Source organism: Prionailurus bengalensis, chromosome D1 (assembly GCF_016509475.1).
Source record: "Prionailurus bengalensis isolate Pbe53 chromosome D1, Fcat_Pben_1.1_paternal_pri, whole genome shotgun sequence".
Taxonomy (NCBI): domain Eukaryota; kingdom Metazoa; phylum Chordata; class Mammalia; order Carnivora; family Felidae; genus Prionailurus; species Prionailurus bengalensis.
The window spans coordinates 6,109,956-6,122,354 of record NC_057346.1 but is presented as its reverse complement, the minus strand read 5'-3'; the positions used below and the strand labels follow the sequence as shown (position 1 = coordinate 6,122,354).

General features: G+C 39.2%; 1 protein-coding gene across 1 annotated transcript in view; it reads left to right on the top strand.

Moving 5' to 3' along the window:
• Window positions 1-12,399, top strand: part of CWF19L2 (CWF19 like cell cycle control factor 2) — a 149,966-nt gene that overhangs the window by 47,186 nt on the left and 90,381 nt on the right. Inside the window, exon 8 of the mRNA XM_043579225.1 lies at window positions 2,835-3,496. Coding sequence (XP_043435160.1) covers window positions 2,835-3,496 — 662 coding nt within the window. The remainder of the gene's footprint in view (window positions 1-2,834; window positions 3,497-12,399) is intronic.

The following is a 12,399-nucleotide window of genomic DNA, read 5'->3' as shown; positions in this document are numbered from 1 at the left end:
TGTATCTAAAATTCCTCATACGAGTGAAGTCTTATGATATTTGTCTTTCTCTGACTGACTAATTTTGCTTGGCATAATATCCTCTAGTTCCATCCACATAGTTGCAAATGACAAGATTTCATTCTTTTTGATTGCCAAGTAATACTCCATTGTATATGTATATATCTTCTTCTCCATTCATCTGTTGATGGACATTTGGGCTCTTTCCATACTTTGGCTGTTGTCGATAGTGCTGCTATAAACATTGGGATGCATGTACCCCTTCAAAACAGCACACCTGTATCCCTTGGATAAATAAATACCTAGTAGTGTAATTGCTGGGTTGTAGGGTAGTTCTATTTTTAATTTTTTGAGGAACCTCTGTACTGTTTTTCAGAGTGGCTGCACCAGTTTGCATTCCCACCAGCAGTGCAAAAGACATCCTTTTTTTCCACATCCTCACCAACATCTGTTGTTGCCTGAGTTGTTAACATTAGCCATTCTGACAAGGTGATGTGGTATCTCATTGTAGTTTTGATTTATATTTCCCTGATGATGAATGATGTTGAGCATTTTTTCATGTGTCGGTTGGCCATCTGGATGTCTCTTTGGATAAGTGTCTATTCATGTCTTTTGCCCATTTCTTCACTGGATTGTTTGTTTTTTGGGTGTTGAGTTTGATAAGTTCTTTATAGATTTTGGATACTAACCCTTTATCTGATATGTTGTTGGCAAATATCTTCTCCCATTCTATTTGTTTCCTTTTGTTTTGCTGATTAGTTCCTTTGCTGTGCAGAAGGTTTTTATTTTGATGAGGTCCTAATAGTTCATTTTTGCTTTTAATTCCCTTGCCTCTGGAGACGTGTTGAGTAAGAAGTTGCTGTGACTGAGGTCAAAGAGGTTTTTTCCTGCTTTCTCCTCTAGGATTTTGATGGCTTCCTGTCTTCCATTTAGGTCTTTCATCCATTTTGAGTTTATTTTTGTGTATGGTGTTAGAAAGTGGTCCAGGTTCATTCTTCTGCATGTCACTGTCCAGTTTTCCCAGTACCACTTGCTGAAGAGACTGTCTTTATTCCATTGGATACTCTTCCCTGCTTTGTCAAGGAGTAGTTGGCCATACACTTGTGGGTCCATTTCTGGGTTCTCTATTCTGTTCCATTGATCTGAGTGTCTGTTCTTGTGCCAGTACCATACTGTCTTGATGATTACAGCTTTGTAATACAGCTCAAAGTCCGTGATTGTGATGCCTCCAGCTTTGGTTTTCTTTTTCAGGACTGCTTTGGCTATTTGGGGTCTTTCTGGTTCCATGCAAATTTTGGGATTGTTTGTTCTAGCTCTGTGAAGAATGCTGGTGTTGTTTTGATAGGGATTGCTGGTTTGCTAGTATTGTATTGGGAATTTTCGCATCTGTGTTCATCAGGGATATTGGCCTGTAGTTCTCTTATTTGGTGTTGCCTTTATCTGGATTTGGTATCATGGTAATGTTGGCCTCATAGAATGAATTTGGAAGTTTTCCTTCCATTTTAAAAAAAAATTTTTTTTAACGTTTATTTCTGAGACAGAGAGAGAGAGAGAGACAGATCATGAACGGGGGAGGGGCAGAGAGAGAGGCAGTCACAGAATCTGAAACAGGCTCCAGGCTCTGAGCTGTCAGCACAGAGCCTGACGTGGGGCTCGAACTCATGGACCGCGAGATCATGACCTGAGCCAAAGTCGGATGCTTAACTGACTGAGCCACCCAGGCACTCCTGGATAAGCCCTTCATATGTGGAAATTCGCTCGGGAAATTTTCTTATATTATTCTTATTACTGATATTATTGTTATATTGTTATTACTTTGCTGTATTTTTGCTCTTTCCTTCTGGAAGTACCCATATATGCATATTAGATTCTCTAGAGTTAATTATCCTTGTCTTTTTTCCTTATAACTTACATTTATTTACCATCTTTTCTTAAGTAGACAGAATTCCCAGACTAGTGTGGAGTTCACTAATTTGGATGTTTTCTTTTCTTTTGTTCACTATATATATATGCATATTTTTGGACACATAGTTTTCATTTACAAGTTTGTCTTGTTCTTGGACTGTTGTTTTTTCATGAAAATCTGTTTTGTTTTAGTAATGTTGTGACCTCTTGAATCTCAGTGACAGTAGGAATTAATTTTTCATAAATGATATCTTCGCTGTTTTCTGTATTATATTTTGTTTTAGTGCTGGGCAGTTGGTCTAAGTGGCCCCACATTTGAGTTCTTATATTTTTTTCATTGTTTGGTAATTTTTTGTTGATTAATCATATATTTTTAAGCATTTATCTTAGGATGATATATTAGTTTGCTAGGGCTGCCATAACAAAGTGCCACAGACCAGGTGGTTTAAACAACAGAAATTTATTTTCTCACAGTTCAGGAAAATTGAAGTCCAAGATTAAGGTGTTACAATGTTTGGTTTCTTCTGGAGCATCTCTTTTTGGCTTATAAATGGCTGCCTTCTCTATGTCCTCACATGGTATTTTCTCTTTGTGTACTTATCTACTATATCTCTTTGTATTTCCATATTTCTTCTTATAAGAACATCCATCAGGTTGAATTAGGGCCCAACTGAACTTCAAGCGTCTGTCTCTAGATGCTGTCATGTTCTGAGGTACCAGAGGTTAGGGCTTCAACATATGAGTTGGGAGAGGGCACACTTAAGCCCTTATCGGGTAGAATGATTGTATGGGTTCTTTCTTCTCTCCTTTATTGGGTTTTTCTGCATTGTGCCATATGATGGTGTATCACAGCACAATGGCAAATGGGGGTACGAGTCATTGAACCTTTCTTAATTTCAGATATCTTGTTTACTTTCTCTCCTTTGTAGTCAATGGAAATATTTCAGTCGAAATTAGAAGAAGCTGAAAAAACTGCATCCACAAAAGAAGAGTGTAAACGAGAACGGTGGAGGAGACCAACATGTTCAGATAAAGCACAAAGTAGTCAAGAAAGTAGAAAATCAGACTTGGTAAAAGATAATAAAAGTTCAAGGGATAGATATAGTTCAACAAGTATTACAAACAGTGTCAATAAAGAAAAGTCTAGTGGTGATGAAAAAGATAATAGGTCTGGGTCTTCAGAAACGTATAGAAGACAATCCAATCCGAGCCAAAATCAAGAGTTTTCTTCTCTTGGAAATTTGAAACCTAAATTTTTAAGACCCTCTGATGATGAAGAACTGTCATTTCATAGCAGGGGCAGAAATTTTGACCCATCTAGTTCATCTTCAGTACCGGTCACTCAGGATTCTGTGCATCGTGTTTTTCGAAAACCCACAGAAAACAGTGAAGAAAGTTCATCATCATGGAGCCAATCTGGTAGGAGAGAAGGAGACAGGAAACATTCAAATCAACGGTCAGTGGACACCCGTGGCAGTGTCAGCGATGGGCACATTTGTGAAGACACAAGAGAAAAATCATGGGACGAAAGCTTGAGAGGTGATTCTGTGAAGAAAGAGCATGTGCAGGACACAAAGTCTTCCTCTGCTGGGTATTCTGTCATTTGTTTATTAAGCTGTTAAATGTTAAATTTTAGAAGATTCAAAGAAGTTGAGCCGTATTTTTAAGAAATCAGTTATTAATGAGATGTGAGTTATAATCTGTTTCTTAAATTTTGTGGAAGAGATAAGATTTGCCCATTTAACAAATCAGTAGTTTTGTTTTATGGGTTGCATTTATTTCATTTCATGGTTTCATTTAATAAATGGAAGAACTCAGTAGCTATATTAGCTCAAAATCTGTTGCTTTTTTGCACATTAAAATATTAAATGAGTTAATAATCCTTTGAAATGGATATGCCACAGGAGGTATTTTGGTAGATTGTGTTCCTGCTGCCATAATTGCTTTCAAAGGAAATCACTTAATTGTAAAGCATAATCATAATTGTAAATATGGCATTCCTGTCTGGAGGTAGCCCTCATATGAAGTGAAAAAGATATACAGAAGATCCTGTAGAGGAAAGCATGAATTAATGGACTGTTTTGCAGACAAATAATCCACTTTGGACAGTTGACTGGTTTTAAAGATAATGTTAGAGTTTTAAAAGGGTGCCTGGGTGGCTTAGTTGGCTGAGCATACTACAAATCTTGACTTCTGCTTAGATCATAATCCCAGGGTCATGAGATTAAGCCCCACGTTGGCCTCTGTGCTGAGTGTGGAGCCTGCTTAAGATTCTCTCCCTCCCTCCCTCCCTCCCTCCCTCTCTCCCTCCCTCTCTCTCTCCCTCCCTCCCTCCCTCCCTCTCTTCCATCCTCCCTCCTCCCTCCCACCCTGCCCATCCCCTGCCTGCATGTGCGCACCCATGCTTTCTCTCAAAAGAAAAAAAAGGGAACTATAGGTAGGTTAGTGGTTGTACCTGTAGTAATTAGGCATAGCACTCACTGGTGTTACTATTCTTGCACCTCTTGTACTTATATACAGAGTTGAGTCAGTAGAACAGGAAACCCAGGTTGAGTGGGATCAAACCTAGGAAAAATTGACTTAGCTATAGAGTTGGTTGTATTGGAAATAGCCATAAGTGGGGAAAAAAGTGTCCAAAGAATAATGAGTAGCTTAGAATGATCATTAAAATATGTTTTAAGGGGCGCCTGGGTGGCGCAGTCGGTTAAGCGTCCGACTTCAGCCAGGTCACGATCTCACGGTCCGTGAGTTCGAGCCCCGCGTCCAGGCTCTGGGCTGATGGCTCAGAGCCTGGAGCCTGTTTCCGATTCTGTGTCTCCCTCTCTCTCTGCCCTTCCCCCATTCATGCTCTGTCTCTCTCTGTCCCCAAAATAAATAAACGTTAAAAAAAAAAAATTATCTAAAAAAAAAAATATGTTTTAAAATACCACCAAATGAATAGGACCCTCAAGGAAGAGGTTTTAGGAAATAATAGAAATCACTGGTGGCAGTTGTAGGTATAAACGTTGTGGTTTGGGGTCATGAGTATGGCAAATCATTTTTCTTAATCCCATCTGAAGCTGTGGATTATAAAGCACCATGTGCAGCTTTCAGTGGGAGGAAGCTGGCAAAACCTGGACTGAGTGATGGGAGCCCCAGTCAGATGGGCTCTGGTTCAAGGCAGGGTTTTGTTCCCAGGAAACCAAAGGAGAAATCTGGTTGTACTGACTGGATAAACAGGACAGGGATTAGAGAATGTCTTATGCTGTCTACATATATAATTGTCCAGGCTTTGCTCCACCTACTCTGGAAGGTAACTGTTTCTAGTCCCCAGCTGCTGGCACTAGGAGACTCTTACTTTTTTTTTTTTTTTTTTTCAATATATGAAGTTTATTGTTAAATTGGTTTCTATACAACACCCAGTGCTCATCCCAAAAGGTGCCCTCCTCAATAACCATCACCCACCCTCCCCTCCCTCCCACCCCCCATCAACCCTCAGTTTGTTCTCAGTTTTTAAGAGTCTCTTATGCTTTGGCTCTCTCCCATTCTAACCTCTTTTTTTTTTTCCTTCCCCTCTCCCATGGGTTTCTGTTAAGTTTCTCAGGATCCACATAAGAGTGAAACCATATGGTATCTGTCTTTCTCTGTATGGCTTATTACATTTAGCATCACACTCTCCAGTTCCATCCACGTTGCTACAAAGGGCCATATTTCATTCTTTCTCATTGCCACATAGTACTCCATTGTGTATATAAACCACAATTTTTTTTATCCATTCATCAGTTGATGGACATTTAGGCTCTTTCCATAATTTGGCTATTGTTGAGAGTGCTGCTATAAACATTGGGGTACAAGTGCCCCTATGCATCAGGACTCCTGTATCCCTTAGGTAAATTCCTAGCAGTGCTATTGCTGGGTCATAGGGTAGGTCTATTTTTAATTTTCTGAGGAACCTCCACACTGTTTTCCAGAGTGGCTGCACCAATTTGCATTCCCACCAACAGTGCAAGAGGGTTCCCATTTCTCCACATCCTCTCCAGCATCTATAGTCTCCTGATTTGTTCATTTTAGCCACTCTGACTGGCGTGAGGTGATATCTGAGTGTGGTTTTGATTTGTATTTCCCTGATGAGGAGTGACGTTGAGCATCTTTTCATGTGCCTGTTGGCCATCCGGATGTCTTCTTTAGAGAAGTGTCTATTCATGTTTTCTGCCCATTTCTTCACTGGGTTATTTGTTTTTCGGGTGTGGAGTTTGGTGAGCTCTTTATAGATTTTGGATACTAGCCCTTTGTCCGATATGTCATTTGCAAATATCTTTTCCCATTCCGTTGGTTGCCTTTTAGTTTTGTTGGTTGTTTCCTTTGCTGTGCAGAAGCTTTTTATCTTCATGAGGTCCCAGTCGTTCATTTTTGCTTTGAATTCCCTTGCCTTTGGGGATTTGTCAAGTAAGAAATTGCTGCGGCTGAGGTCAGAGAGGTCTCTTCCTGCTTTTTCCTCTAGGGATTTGATGGTTTCCTGTCTCACATTCAGGTCCTTTATCCATTTTGAGTTTATTTTTGTGAATGGTGTGAGAAAGTGGTCTAGTTTCAACCTTCTGCATGTTGCTGTCCAGTTCTTCCAGCACCATTTGTTAAAAAGACTCTTTTTTCCATTGGATATTATTTCCTGCTTTGTCAAAGATGAGTTGGCCATACTTTTGTGGGTCTAGTTATGGGGTTTCTATTCTATTCCATTGGTCTATGTGTCTGTTTTTGCGCCAATACCATGCTGTCTTGATGATTACAGATTTGTAGTAGAGGCTAAAGTCTGGGATTGTGATGCCTCCTGCTTTGGTCTTCTTCTTCAAAATTCCTTTGGCTATTCGGGGCCTTTTGTGGTTCCATATGAATTTTAGGATTGCTTGTTCTAGTTTTGAGAAGAATGCTGGTGCAATTTTGATTGGGATTGCATTGAATGTGTAGATAGCTTTGGGTAGTATTGACATTTTGACAATATTTATTCTTCCAATCCATGAGCACGGAATGTTTTTCCATTTCTTTATATCTTCTTCAATTTCCTTCATAAGCTTTCTATAGTTTTCAGCATACAGATCTTTTACATCTTTGGTTAGATTTATTCCTAGGTATTTTATGCTTCTTGGCGCAATTGTGAATGGGATGTTTCTTTATTTGTCTTTCTGTTGCTTCATTATTAGTGTATAAGAATGCAACTGATTTCTGTATATTGATTTTGTATCCTGCAACTTTGCTGAATTCATGTATCAGTTCTAGCAGACTTTTGGTGGAGTCTGTCGGATTTTCCATGTATCATATCATGTCATCTGCAAAAAGTGAAAGCTTAACTTCATCTTTGCCAATTTTGATGCCTTTGATTTCCTTTTGTTGTCTGATTGGTGATGCTACAACTTCCAACACTATGTTAAACAACAGCGGTGACAGTGGACATCCCTGTCGTGTTCCTGATCTCAGGGAAAAAGCTCTCAGTTTTTCCCCATTGAGGATGATGTTAGCTGTGGGCTTTTCATAAATGGCTTTCATGATGTGTAAGTATGTTCCTTCTATCCTGACTTTCTCGAGGGTTTTTATTATGAAAGGTTGCTGAATTTTGTCAAAGGCCTTTTCTGCATCGATTGACAGGATCATATGGTTCTTATCTTTTATTAATGTGATGTATCAATTGATTGATTTGCGAATGTTGAACCAGCCCTGTAGCCCAGGAATGAATCCCACTTGATCATGGTGAACAATTCTTTTTATATGCTGTTGAATTTGATTTGCTAGTATCTTATTGAGAATTTTTGCATCCATATTCATCAGGGATATTGGCCTGTAGTTCTCTTTTTTTACTGGGTCTCTGTCTGATTTAGGAATCAAAGTAATACTGGCTTCATAAAATGAGAGGAGACTCTTACTTTTATCCTTAGGGTTGGCTTAACATTTGAGCAGTCTGTAGGTCTTGACTTCTGTGACTTCGGCTACGTGGGAAATACCCTTACACTCAGTATTTCATCTGGTTCTCTAATTGCTTCATATTTGTAGGTCATATTTAAATTGTACATTTCCGATAGATATACTGTAATATAGGTACTCACTAAAAGCTGTATTTTTTTGGTCTGAAGGCAATACACGTGCACACACACACACACACACGTACATGTATATATTTTAAATGTTTATTTTTTCTGAGAGAGAGCAAGTGAGCACACACGAGCGGCAGGGGTTGGGGGTGGGGCAGAGAGAGGGAGAGAGAATCTCAAGCAGGCTGTCAGCACAGAGCCTGATGAGGTGCTCAAACTCACAAACTGTGAGAACATGACCTGAGCCAAAATCAAGAGTCGGATGCTTAACCAGCTGAGCCACCCAGGCACCCCATGAAGGCAGTATTTTTGTTAGCTGTGTCATTTTGGTGTTGCAGATGGTTTGAAGCTTTCCATGAATTCCATGATTGACTGGAGAAGGAAAGAACAATCTAGAAATCATCTACATATATGTGAAAGAAAAGATTCCTGAGCCCGTGTGGGTGGTGTAAAGTCAGAGACCAGGAAGCATGTTGAGGAATGTCTGTTTCCAGGGACTGAAGAGGTTCACTGAAGTATTGTGGGAAGCTGTTAGTTTGAACATTATGGGTATATGCTGAATTCTTTATAAAATGCTAGAATTCTAGGGAGCTTTAGAATGAATAAGTTTTTTTTTTTTAAACGTTTATTCATTTTTGAGAGACAGAGAGAGACAGAGCATGAGTGGGGAAGGGGCAGGGAGAGAGGGAGACACAGAATCCGAAGCAGGCTACAGGCTCTGAGCCATCAGCACAGAGCCCGATGTGGGGCTTGAACCCACAAACTGCGAGATCATGATCTGAGCCGAAGTCGGACGCTCAGCCAACTGAGCCACCCAGCCGCCCCTAGAATGAATAAGTTTTAGAAGTAGGGGAAAAAAATCGTAGAAATAATTGTACAACTAGAAGAAATAATCGTCTGTCCTGTATTTTCCGCATGCAGAAACTGAGGCGTTGAGGGTGTAGCTCACACAGTGGTGTGTTGAGAGAGTTGCCAGGTTGAGCAAATAAAAATAGTAAGTCCCTTGCAGTATGCGGACAGACTGACCCCAAAAAATTTTTGTTTACCTGAAATTCAAATTTGACTGGGTGTCATGTTTTTTATCTGACAATTGTATGTAACACTTAGCCATTTTCTGGGTTTGTGACCGTTTTGGTAGAGATAATATTATATAAAAACTTAATTACCTATCTAAGTTACATAGCTTCACAATGTATATACCATTCTGAACTTTGATGTGTTTTTTTTCCCCAATCAGTATATCTTAAAGATGTTTTCCCATCATCCCGTATGTATGTACTTTTTAAAGGCTCTTTAATATTCTATTAAAACTGAGGTATAAGCTAGTAGTTCTCCTGGGTCCCCTCTTGGTGGATTTTAGGTGATTTCTAGTTTGTCGCCCTTACAAAAGTGCAGCAGTAATAGCGATGTGTATCTTTGCACATTGGTTAAATATAGCTGTAAAATAAATTCAAGCGGTTGGATTATATTTCTAAATCTTGTTATATTAGCCAGTTTACTCTCTTACCAGCCAAATATTAGGATGACTTTTCTCTTCCTTACCGTCAGTATTATTGAACTTTTTAGCCTTGAACTTTTGTCATATGCATCATTGAGAAACAGAATCTTTGCTTGATTTGCATTTCTTTAAATCTGAGTGAAGTTTGGCTATCTTTATAAATGTTAGTGTTTGTTTTATTTTTGTTAACTAGTCATCTGTTTTGGCTACTCTTTGAGTTCTCTGTAAAGACTCTTTGTAGTTTTCACGTAATATATAGTGTTTACATCACTTGTAGATTTCCTTTTTCTTCTTGTTTCATTTTCCTTTTTCATCCTTACTTTTCATTCATTCTTGCTGTGATCACATTTCTCATTCTTTTCCTTTGTCCTTTTCAGGCCTTGCATTTTTCTCAAGTAGGCGAAAAGCATCCTCTAGAAGGAAGGTGTCCATATGCCCAAGAACTTTAAGCTTATTATTCCTAGAAATAAAATGCGTTTGTGGATAATTTTGTTTTGTTGAAAAATATATCAGTTGTGTATTTTCTGGATTCTGAAACCTAGAATATTATGCCATATGAACAAAAACTAGTGTGCTGTCCTTAATTTAGATTTTATAAAGTTAGTATCAGGAACTAACCCATTTTATATACTGTCTTAGCCTTTGGGTATAATTCTTGGCAGAGTTTGCTGTGGGAGCTCAGAAGGACAAGAGAAGGATGACAGGTTCTGAAGGTTTTGAGTATAGTCATGAGATCCTTGGACAGGGAGAAAATTGGCGAACAAGCATTGAGAGTAATTAAGGGCAGGAGATCTATGAACACTGCCAGCAGGCAAAGAATAATTGCAGTGTACTCAGGGTTTCTGAAATGTCATTGGGGTGGAGGTTTTTTAATTACTTCTTCCTCAAAAGTTTTTAGGCAGAGTTGGGTGTGTGTGTGCTGCACAGAGAATACATTTTAATGGGAAAAGGGGATTTGTTTTTTAGAAATTAATTATGAAGAAGACTTCTGAAATGTAGCAGTAATCCTGGAAAATGAGAAATGCTTGTACTTTTTCCTTCGTACAGGATGATTGCAGATGTCATGGCGATGTTTCTTTCAGGGCATTTGCTCATTATTGTCATTGTTAAGAGAAAGTAAGGGAGAGTCTATTCCTTGCATTTGCTGCCAAGGGGTGTCTTTGCTGTGGTGTTAACCAGATGAAATCATGTGTCCTGTATTCACTGTGTGCCCAGCAACTCATTTTAGTCTTTATTTGATACCTGTTATTCTATGAAGTGAATTGAAGTGTATGTTAATATTGAAAATATTAGTATCAGAGAGGCTCAGAATTCTTGTTATATCATCTAATTTATCCTTATCTAGTTTTTGTCTCCTAATAAACAATTTAATTTCTGTTAGAAAATACACCCCCCCCCCCAAAAAAAAGATGTACGAGTATGAATTTTATGACAGTGAAGGTTGTTGCTTTTAAAGCTTTCTTGGGATTTCAGTTATCTTCTTGAAACTTGGGAGCTTTGGTTGGAGTTTAGCATACCTTCATTGTCCTCTCTCTCTTTTTTAATGTTTATTTTGAGAGAGGGAGAGTGACAGGGAGAATGAGAGAGAGAGAAAGAGAATTCCAAGCAGGCTTCATGCTCAGCTTAGAGCCCCACACAGGGCTTAATCTCACAACTGACCTGAGCTGAAATCAAGAGTCAGATGCTTAACCACCTGAGCCACCCACGTGCCCCTTCACTGTCCTCTCTTGATTGAATCTTCAACCTTGCATACTAAGAAGTGGTGGGAAGAGTCAAGTAAAATGACAAAGATATGCCTTTGGATAGAAATAATAGAGGTCTTTGGCAGTTTAATAAAAAATATTATCATTGTAGGGGTGCCTGGGTAGCTCAGTTGGTTAAGCGTCAGACTTTAGCTCAGGTCATGATCTCATGGCTCTTGAGTTTGAAACCTGCATTGGGCTCCGCGCTGACAGCTCAGAGCCTGGAGCCTGGAGACTGCTTCGGATTCTGTGTCTCTCTCTCCCTCTGCCCCTCCCCTGCTTGCGTTCTGTCTGTCTGTCTCTCTCAAAGATAAATAAAGATTAAAAAAATTAAAAAAAATCATTGTGAAAGAGGATTTATCAGCCAGATCTCATAGACTAAGTTATGACTGTGGGTCATGAGGTGGTAGAGATGGAAAGTGTACATGGGGAACGTGGGTTAAGTAAAGTGCCTCCTTTCTCTTTCCCTTTTTTTTTCTTTTAAGTTGCAGACACTTGAATATGTTTATATATTAAGGGAGAAGTGTCAATTTTAGAAGAGTGATGATAGATGGCATAATTTATGGGCAAAATCCCAAGAGTACTGTGGATAAATGTAGGATCTGATATACTCAGACAAGTGGAAGGATTGGTCTTGGACTGGGGTGTTGAAGAAGAGGAGAGTGTGGCTGTAATTTGTGAGTGACAGGAGAAAATTACAGAAATTCTTGACAACTCAGGTCAGTGTTTTTCAACATAGGATCCCCACAATATTGGTGTTCCTTTTTAGTCTTTGTATGCACCACAGTGAGTTTGGTGGCTTCAGAAGAGAAAAAGTGACAGAACAATTTAATTCACACACAGCTCACAAAGTTGAAATGTCCTCTCATTGTTATGACTTAACTGCTATTAGCTTTTTTTTTTAATATGAAATTTGTTGTCAAATTGGTTTCCATACAATACCCAGTGCTCATCCCAACAGGTGCCCTCCTCAATGCCCATCACCCACCCTCCCCTCCCTCCCACTCCCCATCAACCCTCAGTTTATTCTATTTTTAAGAGTCTCTTATGGTTTGCCTCCCTCCGTCTCTAACTTTTTTTTTCCTTCCCCTCCCCTGTGGTCTTCTGTAAAGTTTCTCAGGATCCACATATGAGTGAGAACATATGGTATCTTTCTCTGCCTGACTTACTTCCCTTAGCATCATACTCTGCAGTTCCA